This window comes from Pleurodeles waltl, chromosome 3_1 (assembly GCF_031143425.1).
Source record: "Pleurodeles waltl isolate 20211129_DDA chromosome 3_1, aPleWal1.hap1.20221129, whole genome shotgun sequence".
NCBI lineage: Eukaryota > Metazoa > Chordata > Amphibia > Caudata > Salamandridae > Pleurodeles > Pleurodeles waltl.
The window spans coordinates 283,298,542-283,313,056 of NC_090440.1; the positions used below are offsets into that span (position 1 = coordinate 283,298,542).

Sequence of the window (14,515 nt, forward strand, 5' to 3'; positions counted from 1 at the left end):
GTTCGTCGGGGACTCAATTATCAGGGCCCAAGCATCACCTCTAATTGTACTTACCTTTCCCTTATATGCAGATATGTTGTTGTACCTTAGAGGAAGGGATGTTGACCTCTTGGGAGCAGTATAAGCCTTATCGGACTTCGGGACCCACTATGGACTCAAGGTCAAATGGTGTAAGTCCTGAGTTTATCCCTTGAAGAAAGATGCCCCGGCATATGATCCTAACCCCTCAGCCCCCACGCTGAGATGGGAACATGATTCTATATGGTACCTGGGACTGGCTGTTTCCTGCACCCTGGGCTTGCTATATGTGGGGAATTTTGAACGTGCGTTGGCTGGGTTGCATCACTCTCTTGTCTTCTGACCTACCTTGCCTTTATCAGTGGATGACCATGTGTCCGTATCAAAAATGATCGCATTGTCATGCCTTCTCCATTTGTTTGCTGCTCTCCCACTGGAGCTTGCTCAAAAATTATTTCCGGAGTCAAACGGTTTGCTATTCTCACTTTATTGGGGTCCTCCTGCTGTGGGGTGGCTCTCTGGAAACTGCACCTACCAGTGGCTGCAGTTGGCTTAGCCACACCTGATATGTAGTTATACTACATAGCAGTGCAGCTTCAGTAGGTTGCCGCTGGGTAGCCTTTCTGGGGGATGATGTGGGAGCTGATAAGTGTGGCTCCCCCTCCAAGGATGGTCCCCTAGGATTCTTAATGAAGAATATGCCTGCTTCCAGATTACGATGACGCATTTCATGTGGGCTCATGTCTCATATCAAACTCGAACGCCAACCCCATATACCCTTTTAGTGATCCAGTGTTGGGGACTTCCAGGTGGGTGGCGAGTCTTCATGAGTGGCCAGCAGCAGGGATCGATGTCCTGTTGCCCTATTTGACTATGCCCGCTTATGTTGCCCTATTAGACAACGGTCCTCCAGGTGGTTTGACGAGCCATAGATAGGGAGTTTCCTCTGAGCTCTCCCCTGTGCTTGCTGGTATTATAAGAGTGATCAGCGGCTAGGAAAGTTACTGCTAGATTTCTACGTCTGGCTCTGATTCTCGCTCGTCAGACAAACTAAGTTGGGAGTCCGCCTCTGGGGCCGATATAAATTGTTTGTGGTTAGAACTGAAGAAGAGGGCAGATTGTGAGAGGGAGGCAATTCACCAGGAAGAAGCTTGGGGAGTCCAGAAGGTATCAATACTGCCTGCATGGGATAACATTTTGTTAGCTTGTCTGAATGTGGATTAGGAGGCCAGATGCTACTGGCCGATTCTCCGTCTGATGCCCCGTACCCACTTCGGACACTGTAGTGTCAAGTCCAACCCCAAGCTATGCCCCCTGATGGCCCTGAGCTTTCTTTATTGCATTGCTCTTCTTATTCCTGCATCCGCGTGTGGGGGCTCCTGGAAAGGGTGCATGGAGACAATACTGAGCAGGGTTTTCACTGCTTGTCCATTTCCTTTTGTTGTTTCTTATAATCCTGTATCTCCTGTATCCTTTGTCAGGGGGAAGCATTACCTTGCAAGACCATGCTGATTCTCTTACTACCTCTAACTGTACTGTTACTACATCCACTGATCACAGTCGCCCTGACTCCTAACTATGCCTGCCGGCTCTGTTAGTGTCTTTATATATATTTATTCTATGATATACTATAAATACCCAATAAAAATACTTGAAACAAAAAAAAAAAAAAAAAGAGGACGAGTGCTCTATAAAACACCTAAATGTTCTCATCTGTTTTGCAGCAAAAACCACAAACTATATGAATGCCTTTATGCTTTGGGAATACTGTAGAGAACATGGAAAGTGTGCTCAATACATATTTCTGTAAAGAAATCTTGTGTTGCTAATAGAACAATCACTGAGCAACTCAAGGGTAACCATACCTCAGATCTTTTCAATTTTTCTTTCAATTTTTTGTCTTCTTCAGTCATGTCCTCGATCTGCTGATTGAGCTTCACTATTTTGGCTTCTAGCTCTTCAATGCGTCTCTTTAGATGTTCATTCTTCTCCGCTAGTCCCTTTGCTTGGGTCTCCACATTGGCTCTCATCTGCCCAGCTAGATTCATCTTACTGGCCAAGGCACTGCAGTTCTGTTGAAAAAAAGTAAGTCATGACAAGTAAGTTTTGGCCTGCAGACTTCTGCAATCTCCAAGAGAAACACAAATAGGTACTTTGTACTTGTAGAGAAGAGCTGTAGTGTACAGAAATATTGGAAAATATCGGAAACCTTGTAACAGTGATCGCAAAAGCGTCCATCTAAACTGAAACTGTTAAAAAAAAAAAAAAGTGTGCAAATACAAAATATTTAGGAGGTTAAAAACTAGAAAGCACAGCATTTGCAGCGTACGTAACATTCTCTGGATTGTGAAAGTAATGGCATCAATGCAAAACACACTTTCTTTTATTCCCCTCCTATACAGACTTGTTGAATGCTGAATGGCAAAACTAGGAGAAATATTTGCAGGCCATATTAATAATAACTATAATTCGTTTGGTTACACTATCGTACCACACTTTTTGTGCTGTAAATAAGAGGTGTTACTCTAATTTAATTGTTCTCGATTTACCTACCTTTGAACGATGGAAGGCTGAGGTAGCCTTGAAAGGATTCAAATTTATGACCTATGGGCTATCTCGAGTCAGACTGGCAATATCTAATCTGGCGTTTTCCTGGTGGCTGCTTAAAAGGGAGCTGCTTTCAGAGCAGAATGGGCTGCTGTGACCCAACCATGGCCTATTCTGCTACAGCTGGTTCAGAGATGACCTGGCTTGGCAGTTTGTACTGGACTGTTGTTATTAGAGCAGGACTAAGGCTGATTATCATATGCCTGGGTGTTATTGGGCGTGCCATGATGGGTTGGCAATTCAGACTAGACAGTTGCTACTGGAGCAAAGCCAAGGCTGATTTGCATAATGTTGGGTCTAATCTGAGGTGGCATGGCGGGCAAAAAAATGATGGTATGGATGCTACTTTTTGTGATTGATAGGGGTTAGACTATGTTCACAAAACCTTTCCTCCCATTGCCTTTTGTGTGTTTGATTAAACATTTTTTGCAAGAGTTGATTATGGTTTCCAAACAGTGCTTGTAACTTCAATTGTCAATCATGAATTTTGACGTCACAGCCATCTTGCCAGCATTACGTGACAGCGCTAATAAGGCCAAGACTGTTTAAGGCCAATTTACATAATTTGTGGTCTTGGAAAAAAAGCACAGTTCCCTCTATGAGCTCTGGGAGATGTAAACTATATTTTAAATGTTAGTAAATTATATATTAGGGATTAGTCGCCAATTTGGAACATCCCCATGGCAAGACCAACAAACTCCATTAGTTCACAAGTAGGCCATTGCTAAAGCCGAGTTAAACTGATTTTACGTGTTCTAAACACAGAAACAAACATTTTAAGTGTTCAAACCTTCTCCAGTTGAACCCTTCACATTAACCACACTGCTAGAAAGTGTTTGGAAACCAGATTAACATGCAAAAGCAGTTTATCTAGGGATTCTGAAGAATGGTACACAGAAATAAAATAAGTACATTTAAAGTGTACTTGCGAAGCCTGACCAGTTTTTAGGGAGAAAAATTATAGAAGATAAAATTAGGAGCTCATAGGCTACCGTGCAGAGTAAAAAACAGAATACAACAGCCAGGTTAGGGGTTTATAGCATGTTAGCACGGCCCAAACACAGTCAGAGGGTATTGCCACCACAAGGAACCATACAGGGCAAATAAAATATTTTCTCTGTATGCACTGATTCACACTAGATCACAAATGGACATTTACCTGGAAAATGGCTTTTAGGACAATTAATAGCTGATTCCCAAAATTATGCTTCATCATGCATGGTCACATCGTTCTCTTGGATATAGATCATGCCTTTACCTCACTCATGCCCTGCGATATCACCTATGAGCTCAGTTGAAAAGAGAACCACACCCCAGCGCCTTATGACAGCAATTATCTTCCCTACTTTTAAGATTATAAATGTCCAAATCCAAAGTCTTTCAAGGGCATTATTTACCCAATGTAATTTTATAACACATCAGAGATGTAAGGAGTAATATCTGATTCGTATTATCAGATGGCAGGACTCCCACTGAATGAAGATTACAGAATAACTTCAGGAAGAAGTCACTCAGATTGTCAGCAAAAACAAAGTATCATGTCAAAAGGCTGTGCAGGTATTTTTCCAAGAATGGAAGAATTAGCAAGAATGCCCGCATTACCAGACCCACATGTCCAGAGACTTACAAGAATTGAAGCCGGTTTTGCTGACTGCAGGCTTCAGTATCATACACTGAGCAAAGGCTGTATTATTTTCTGTTACGAAGGAAGTGCCTGTGCCAGGACACATTGCCAAAGCAGAGTTACCCTGTTTTTTCGTATATGAACTGGCTTAACAAGGAAAACTTTAGGGGTGTATCTTGCCCGATCAAGATGGTGGTTGCACTTTGAGTGCACTCGCGGCCATCCCTACCATCTTTCACAATCTGAATCGCTGAAAACTGCAGGGCTGGAGGCCCTGGACCTGACCACCAATGATTGAGCACCTTTGATCCATACCGAGGCTGAGACGGCGTTCTCACTGACCAGACGGCCTGGAGACACCTGGCCTATAGCTTGCCTTCCCAGAGGGGGGAGGCATTCACTGCCTCAGAGAATTGCAGTGAAGGCATGCTGGTGATGGGCTGCCGTCCGTCTGACATGGTCTGCAGGTCTTGGCGGACCCCGGGAGAGGATCTGCATCCCATGTACAGCTGGTGGGGCTGCAGAGCAGTGCTCCTGTGCGTACACCAGGGGCGCTCCTGTGTTCACTGATAGCTAGGATCCTCAAATACCAGGACAGGGACTCCATCCTCCGTGAGGCCCAGGAATTTCAGACAATAATGTTCCAAGCATCTCTGATTATGATAATCCCAGACTACTCCCGGGAAACCTGAAGACAACAAAGGTCTTTTGATGAACTTAAACAAAAACTCCAACCATTCAATCTCAAATACATGGTCATCTTCCTGGGGGAACTCACGGTGATCAACGAAGGCTGCTTCCACATCCTCAACACCCCCAGAGGCGGCATGGGAGTGGGCGGCCAAGTGACCATTTCTATGATAACTCAACTTGGACCCCGGGGGGCCATCCCAGATCGAAGGACCTTGTGCCCCTCCACCCGATATCTAATCACTGGCAATGCATCAGATCCCATAGGCAGGCAAACACTCCACAGGATCCCTAGACTCCTCAGGAATGGAGGCCTGGACACACACAAGCTCTACCATCTCGCAGTCACAAGATACCCACCTGAGTGGGGAAGAGGGACCCTGGCAAGGCCAAGACCCCATGGCATAACTTCCGACAAATAGCCAATCGGCCTCTAATAGCCTCCTTTCACCTTATGCAAATACACAGCACCAGCAATATAATTACATCTGTCCAACACAGGGAAGCCACCAGAGGCAACACCTGAAGATCTGCAGAATCCTCTTTTTCTTCTTTTCTCATTTTTCATTTAAATGTTGAGTTTTACTGTACTAGGGCCTTAAGGGAGGAAATACAGGGCTCAGGGGTGTTCGAGGGGAAGGAAGCTCGTGAATTTGGGTTTTTGTTCTGATCGTCTTGCTCATTTGCTATTCACCACACACAGTGCGCACACATGATGCCTACAAGAAGGCAGCCCAAGCTATACCACACAGCCTCTTGGCCTCACAGCCACCCTGTCCAAGGGTGGTACCACAAGTTAAGAACACTGACAATACATGGTGGCTCACACAGCCTTTACTTGGAATGTTAGAGGACTCCTAGACCACACTAAAATTACAGTTGTTCTCCGTTATGCAATGCATATCTGGCCAGCTATCCTGCGGTTGCAGGAAACACACCTATTGGGCTCAAACTGCTGTTTCTGAAACGATTTGGTTACGACAGGGTCTACCACGCGGGGTTCCCTGGAGATTCAAAAGGAGTGGCAATACTCTTGAACAAATTGTTTCCTTTTTCCCTCACACACATGATCAAAAACCACCTGATCGATATATGATGGTAAAGGGTCTTTCTGAAGGACACCTCTACAATATCCGGAGTGCATATGTTCCATCGTAGCTGCCCATGAAGAGGCCTCAAGGTGAACTCGAGCAAGTACCTGTTGGTAGCAATCCACAGGGACAGTAAAACTATGCAATGGAAATCCTCCATACCAATGAAGCAATTGAGTTTTGAGGACCTGGGGACCCATATTTCCTTTCTCCTCGAACTAACATAGGGCCTCAACATGACACCTCCCCTAAAGCAGATGAAAGCTGAACTAGCCTTATCAAATCTAGATAAGGTCATGGGACTGCTCTACGTGGATCCAATCCCCAAACATCTCCCCAAGGTGACACAAGTAGACTTTCTGACTTGGCAGGGGGCCCATGAAGTGGCAGGCCCCATTTACGCTACACACCACACTGTAGCACAGTCGCCGCCTCTGGCATACTTCCAGCTTTCAAGACCTTCAGACACAATACACTCTCTTTAAAACCAAATTTCACAAATGTTTAACAAGTTAGATAAGTTCTTGCCATGTACAAGAAGACCTTGTCATACTCCCTGAAAACAATCAGTTGGACGATCAGTTACTGATGGGGAAACAGGGAAAGAGTGGTGTACCATGCATCTAGTGCACCATGATTAACAACACTTCTGATGTCTTCGCCCCCTTGAGGAGGAAATAGGAAGCTTAGAACAGTCCCCTGGAAGACACATACTGGCAACTAGTTTGTATGGCTCCCTGCGAAATCACTATATGCTCCTGCCTAAGACTGATACAATTGAATTACCTTCACTGTACATACATCACCCCCATAAAACTATCACAAGTTGGGAAGATAGACTCCCCCCATCTGCTGCACGTATGCAGACATTTCTTACACATGACATGGCTGTGTCCCCTAATCATTGCTTACTGGCAATGCAGTATATCCTTTCTGTCTCCAGAGTTCTGGGGTACGTTCTCACAGGGTTTTATTTCTCTCTCTCTCTCGCTTCCTCTCTCCCTCTTAGGGGCTCTGGATGATGCTGGTAATGGGGGGGGATGTTTAATTGGAATGGCTACAATAGTGGCAAAAAGAGATACTGCCTGTAAACAGAGACTGACAAATACACCAATGATAACCAAATGGAGGAAAAGAATGGCCTAGTGCGCAACACATGAGGAATCCATTTATGTGTGCAGTATATCCTCTCTGTCTTCAGAGTTCTGAGGTACATTCTCACGTTCATGTTTTTTTTTTTTTTTTTTTTTTTTCCTCTCTCTCTCTCTCTCTCTCTCTCCCTCCCTCTATTCTCCCTTCTCTCCCTCTCCCCCTCTCCCTGTTAGGGGCTCTAGATGACGCTGGTAATGGCGGGGAATGGTGTTTAATTGGAATGGCTACAATAGTGGCAAAAAGAGATATTGCTCGTAAATACAAACTGACAAATACACAAATGATAACCAAATGGAGGAAAGGAATGGCCTAGTGCGCAACACAAGAGGAACCCATTTATGTGGCAAGTGGTTGCCCTCGTAAGCACAAACAAATATAGGGAAAATGGCCGGATCACCATGGGTTATGGGCTTGTACATATATTACCCAACACGTACCACTAAGTGAAATGCCGGGGTGGGGCAAGAATATCAGCAATGTTTATGTTCTATTTTATGTATACTCTTGAAATAAATAAAATTGGTTACCAAAAAAAGAAGGAAAACTTTATCATAAACCGAACATCAGCTGTATCCTTTGATCCGGGGGCCAAAACGTGCATTAAAAAATTATGAAAACTGTGATTCTGCGTGCAATGGTAACAGGGCCAGTGAACAGGGGGGCGGGTCAAAGGCATGGTTAAAAAAGAAGAAATGTTCTGTAACTATGTTGTTTGTCATTCATGTTCAGGTAACTGGATATCAAATAATGCACACTTTAAATGCAAGTTAAACCATTATGTGGGAAATTAACTATTTTAGGTTATGAAACCTCTATCTGTTAATGCAATCACTGCAGATGCGTGTGTTTGGAACCAGAGAGCCACAGAAATTAATCCTTCTTGGTACAGGGGGAAAAAGTGACGTGTATTTTGTGGACTCAGATTGTGATAGAAAGCACTGTTAATGAACAAGTAATAACTCTACACACAGCATGATATAGGCTGTCACAAAATGTGCAAACAAATGATGTTAAGAATAACAAAAGTGCTTCCAAAAGACAGATTTTAATAATACGCAGACATACCTAGTGGATTTTTTAAATTGGCTAATAAAAGTACATACTCCATAGGGTACCTGGTAAAACACTTACAATACCTCTCAAAAAGAAGAAAACTTGTGATCATGAAGCTTCAAGTGACTCCATCAAATACAACCCAAGCAGACTTCCAAGCATCGAATTACAACCAAAGCAAACCTTTACGTTAACTAATTGCACACATTTGCATTTCTTTCAGGCCGAGGGCACCACGGTCAGAAGGCATGTTTCGTATTTAGCTATCTGTCTCTTCCTCAGCTTCCCAGTACAGAGAAGGCTAGACTTGGGAATCAAGAGCAGCCCTGCAAAAAAGCTCAGAAAGCCCCACTCCCTTCGTCTCCTCGGGCTATCTCTCTTTCCATCCATCCATGTTGTCTCTCTCCACTCTACCTTTTATCGCTCTGGTCATTTTCTTTCTATTCCCCTCTCTCCCTCCCAGTCTTTCTAAAAGACTCCCCCTGCTTGCTGCAACTAACCTAGGGAAGGTGAGGAAACTGGCACCAGCAGCGGACCTGGGCTTTTAAATCCTGTTTTCAAGACCTCCAGCCCATATGGGAAAAGCTAGGAGGAATTAAAGGCCTGTCCAGCCCTGAACACAGGAGACTCCCTCATTCCACTTCAGCTAAGGCATCTCAACAGTCAAAACTAGCAGTACCGGGACCATTGTCTTCCTGCCTACTTCCACCGCTGCTTTAAACCCACTTTTAGTGGCAACTAGGAGCAGGGCAGTACCAGGACAAATTGCAAAAAATGGCTAATCTCCTATGCACCAAGACCTCGTATCCTGCCTCACTTACAGGCAGGGGGATGCTTGTGTCGAGAAAATTGCTGAAGTGATCTCAACGCTGGTATGGTGTGGGAAAGCCCACACTATTTGGATAAGGCTTTCATATGCAGTTTTATATATATTTTTTTTTAGGGTGAATTCTGCCAGAAATGCTAACAGCATATTGAGGACATTCGGAAAGCTTTCCTGGGAATGAATTCTGCCCATTGCTTACTATTGGCTTTGTAACTCACATTTGCTTGTTTTCTATTTACTGGTTTTTCTGGTTTTAGGCTGTCCAGCTTGAGTTAGTTCCTTCCCTTGCCCAAACCTTATTTGCTGTATTCTGCCACCAGTACTGAATTTCTGTAGACAGGCCTTTAAATCTGGTCTGTATCTTGTCACGTTTACTGTGCAATCAAAGACAGGATTCAAACATCAGACTCTGCCTTTGAGTGAGCTTGGTGTTTTTTCTTCTGACTTCAAAGTGAGAGAGATGCGTGTGACAATCATGCTGGCTACTCGGGGTGTGCTGTATGATGTTATTTTTTTCCTAGCACAAGCCAAAATGTAAATGTCTACATATAAACTGTGCAGATAATTCAAAATATGGAAAGCAAAAATGAAGCACATTTTTTGGGCAATTCTGAAGTGTGGTGAAAACAAATATTTTAATAATAAAGTTGAAATAAACCAATACACAAGGTGATGATATTTCCACGCATTATTGTTTGTGCACTGTATACTTTTATCAGTAAAACTGTATGTCTGTGCAAATATAACAATCATTTCAATTGAAGATGTGTTGTCTGTAATGGCAGTGTGCTACCACACCATGCATGCTCCACTTTACTCCACTTCACTCTACTCTGCACCAATTCATGCCCCTGAATTCTACTCCACACCGCTCCACACTACACCACCCCACACTGCATCTCTGCACTCTACTTTGCACCATTCCACTCAATGCCACTTCACTCGATGCCTCACTACTTTACACCACTCTACTCTATACCAATACACCACTCTACTGTGCACCACTGCACACTCCACCACTGCACTCTACAACGATCTTCTCTACGCCACTGCACTCTATGCCACTCTATTCCACTCTGTGCTTTCTGCTCTACACCACTGGAATTTACCCTGCACCATTCTACTCCACCCCACTATACTCTGTGCCACTCTATTCTATGCTGCTGCACTCTACGCCACTTTACTCAAAACCAATACATTCTACACTACTGCACTCTATGCCAATCTACTCTACACCACTGCACTCTACATCATTTTATTTTACACCATTGCACCCTATGTCACTTTACTGTGCATAGCTCTATGCCACTGGACTCTACACTACTGAGATATACTCTACACCACTACACTCTACCACACTCTACTCTGCAACACTGCACTCTCTGCCACTTAACTTTATACCACTCTACTCTGCACAACTGCACCCTACTCTGCACCACTCTACCCCATTCTACTCTATGCCACTATACTGCACTCTATGCCAATGCTTTCTATGATACTACACTCACCGCTAATCCACTCTACACAAATCTATTCTACTGTGCACCGCTGCACTCTATGACACTGCACTCTATGCCTCTCTACTCTTCTCTGCATCAATCTACTCTAGGCTAGTGCACTCATTGCCACTGCACCACTGTACTCTGCACCACTCAACTATATGCCTCAGTACTTTATGCTACTACACTCTATGCGGCTGTACTCTGATACTCTACTCTGCAAGACTGCACTCTATGCCACTGCACTCTACTATGCACCACCCAACTCTTCAATACACTCTATGTCATTCTACTCTGCATCACTCTACTCTACTCCACTCTAATCTATTCTGCACCACTGCACTCCACTGCATTCTGCACCACTCTAATCTTTGCCACTGCACTCTACACCACTCTTTTCTACACCTCTGCACCACTCCATGCCATTTCAGTCTACTCTACGCCACTATACTTCACTCTGTGCCACTCCACTCTATGCCATTGCATTCTATGCCACTGCAATCTAATCTGCACCTCTCTACTCTGTCACTGCACTCTAAACCAATAAACTCTACACCGCTTTACTCAAAAACAATAAACTCTATGTCAATGTAGTCTGAACCACTGTACTTTAAGCCACTTCACTCTGGTCCATCCTACTCCACTCTATGACACTGCACTCTATGATATTCCACTCTATGATGCCATACTCCATTAAACTGTACTCCACTCCATGCCACTTCACTCTACAATACTGCACTCTATGCCACCATACATCACTATTCCACTTTACGACACTCTATGCAACTCACTCCATGCCACTTTACTCCACTCTATGACACACTATTCCACTCTACCACACTCTGTGCCACCTCATTTCTATACTCTATACCACTCCACTATACAACACTCTTTTCCAGTCTATGCCATTCCATTCTTCCATACTACTGCACTCTGTGCCACTCCACTCTACGACAATCCACTCCGCTCTATGTCACTCTGTCCTACAACAGTATACTCAACTCTAAACAACACCTCAGGAAAACACCATTCAGGAGCAAACAATTGATAGATTCTGCTTGCGTGTTCACCTGCCTTGCTGCAAGGAACAGGACTAGAATCTTGTGCAACTGAAACACAATGGCTGCCAATAATAGATCCTGGGAGCTGGGTGCTGCAAGTCGTAGGCATCTTCAAAGTGTGGATTAGAGTAACCTTCCCAAAACACTCAAGCCAATGTGACAGCTCAGGAGGAATGACGTGCAACACCTGAAAGCCCCCCACAAACAGAGGGATGAACTTGTAAGCAACTGGCATGTTTTTTCACTCCCTAAAAATTTAACTGACTAATGCACACCACACAATACCCCCTGACCCAAACCGCTTCTTCCCGTTTGTATTCCTAAGCACTAAAACATGTAACTTCAAAAAGCATTCGGTATGAACTCAGCGCACTTTACTTTCCCTCTCTCCACATAATGCCTTCGTTTTCCCCTTGAACACTTGCCAAGCGGGCCTTTCCCGGTGTCTCTTTTCCGGACTCATTTACCAATGCGGGTTTTCAACTCTTTACAAAAACGCACTGCGCAGATTATGTCCGATGACCTCATTTTCGCGAGCGACTGCTTTCTTGGTAAAGTGATGCACGAAGAGACCTTGAACCGTTTAATCAGTTCAATAATAATGATAATCTTGGCTTCTGTAGCAGACACCACACTTAGCCAAGTGCTTAAAAAAAGTGTTGTGTGCCAGTGCTGGATCTTCTAGTCTCTTAAGGCTCTGTGATTTATCTCTTCTTCCAAACACTTTCACTACAACCTTCACTCTAGAGAAACAGAGGTCAAAATGGAGTTACTAACATACGGTCACGGGAACAAGGAACAAAGTGTACATCAGAAATGAAAAACAAAGTAAAACAAGCATTTGCATAGCCAATAGGTCTCACCTTTGGGACCATATAAGTATTAAGCCACGCGGTACATTATCCTGGGTGCTACAACATGTTTTTCTAACGTGGAAGCTTTGACACTGATAGGCAGAGAGTAAAAAAATTACAAATAAGGAGAAGTGGAAATATAAGATGCCCAAAAACAGTGCTTAGCTGGACACAAGTGGATACATGATTCCAAATAAAACATAAGAAATGTTTGTTAAGATGCCAAGTTTTCGGTGAACTGAAAACGGCTTGATTTGAGGTGGGGGAAATAAACTGAGAGGCTGAGTGCCTCACATAGTTTGTGTGCATCTGTGGAAAGAGATCCATGTTCGAAAGGCACAGTTCCGCCTTTTGGGACCACTAGGAAGAACTATTGGATGATCTGTTCGGGCAAACTTTGTGGCCAACAGCTCGGGAATCTTCTAGTATATTCACATATGCACGATACCTGTGCCTGCTACACACCAATTCTCTAAGTTTGTTCATTAAAAATTAACAAAGCCGCCGTAGAAGAAAATGCTTATTGCGAAAACAGGTTTACCAGGCATAAGTCAGGATTGGATGCATCTCTGTGATGACTCAAACTAGCAAGGAGAACTCCACGTGAACGATGGGGTAGGGAGGGGGTGGGGGGCGGTGGAGCAAAACAGAAGTGCTAGGTGGGAGCAGAAAGAAAGCTTCCTATGTAAAACATTTAAAATAAATTTAAAAAAATCCTAAATTAAAGCGCGTGCAGCAGAGAAGCGATGGCGGGCAGCAACATGAATAAGTGGTAGGTGGGTGGGGAAAGAAGAAATGGGGGCAACTTTTTTTGTAGTGACTGAGAACACAAGCAAAACAGTTAACATAAATTAAAATGAAAAACCTAAATCACAGCATAAACATATCAATAACAAATAGAGCGAAGGGCGGGAGGTGGTGGTAGGTCACAGGGAGATTAAGTAAATTATGAGCAAGGACGGGTGCCGAGCCAAGCAGGAAATTAAGCAACGGGTGGGAGGTGGTAGTCGAACTGCACCACGAGCAGAGGCAAAATCAACACAGAGAAGTGGTAGGCGGCAGGGGAAAGAAGAAATGCGGGCAGCATTGGACCGAAAACATTAGCACCGAACGACGGGCGGGAGGTGGTGGTGAGCACGGCCACCAATCAATCAATCAATTTGTAAAGCGCGCTACATACCCGTGAGGGTTTCAAGGCGCTGGGGGGGGGGGGGAGGAGGGAGGGGGGAGGGTGCTGCTACTGCTCAAAGAGCCAAGTCTTGAGGAGTTTTCTGAAGGAAAGGAGGTCCTGGGTCTGTCGTAGATACGGCGGGAGGGTGTTCCAGTTCTTGGCGGCGGGGTACGAGAATGATCTGCTGCCGGAAGATTTGCGTCGGATGCGGGGGATGGAGGCGAGGGCGAGGTTAGCGGAGCGGAGATGCCGGGTGGGGGTGTAGAAGCTGAGTCTGTTGTTCAGGTATGATGGTCCGGTGTTGTGGAGTGCCTTGTGTGCGTCGGTGAGGAGCTTGAAGGTGATCTTCTTGTTGACGGGGAGCCAGTGAAGGTCTCTTAGGTGGGGAGTGATGTGGCAGTGGCAAGGGATGATGAGGAGTCGGACAGAGGCGTTTTGGATGCGTTGGAGGAGTTTGGATGAGATACCGGTGTAAAGGGTGTTGCCGTAGTCGAGTCTGCTGCTAACGAGGGCCTGGGTTACTGTTTTTCTTGTCTCTGTTGGGATCCATTTGTAGACTCTGCGAAGCATGCGGAGGGTGTTGTAGCAGGAGGAGGAGATGGCGCTGACCTGCTTTGACATGGAGAGTGAGGAGTCGAGGGTGAAGCCGAGGTTTCGTGCGCTGTTGGTGGGTGTCGGTGGGGGACCCAGTGTGGACGGCCACAATGAGCTGTCCCAGGCGGAGGGGGTGCGCCCAAGGATGAGGACCTCTGTTTTGTCCGAATTCAGTTTTAGCCGGCTGTCTCTCATCCAGTCGATGATGGCTTTTAGTCCCTCGTGGAGGTTGGTTTTGGCGGTGTGCGGGTCCTTGGTGAGGGAAAGGATGAGTT

At 44.9% G+C, this 14,515-nt stretch overlaps 1 protein-coding gene across 1 annotated transcript in view; it reads right to left on the reverse strand.

Annotated features, from left to right (window-relative positions):
* Positions 1 to 14,515, reverse strand: part of CGNL1 (cingulin like 1) — a 485,508-nt gene that overhangs the window by 147,219 nt on the left and 323,774 nt on the right. Inside the window, exon 9 of the mRNA XM_069222401.1 lies at positions 1,884 to 2,090. Within this exon, the coding sequence (XP_069078502.1) occupies positions 1,884 to 2,090 (207 nt within the window). The remainder of the gene's footprint in view (positions 1 to 1,883; positions 2,091 to 14,515) is intronic.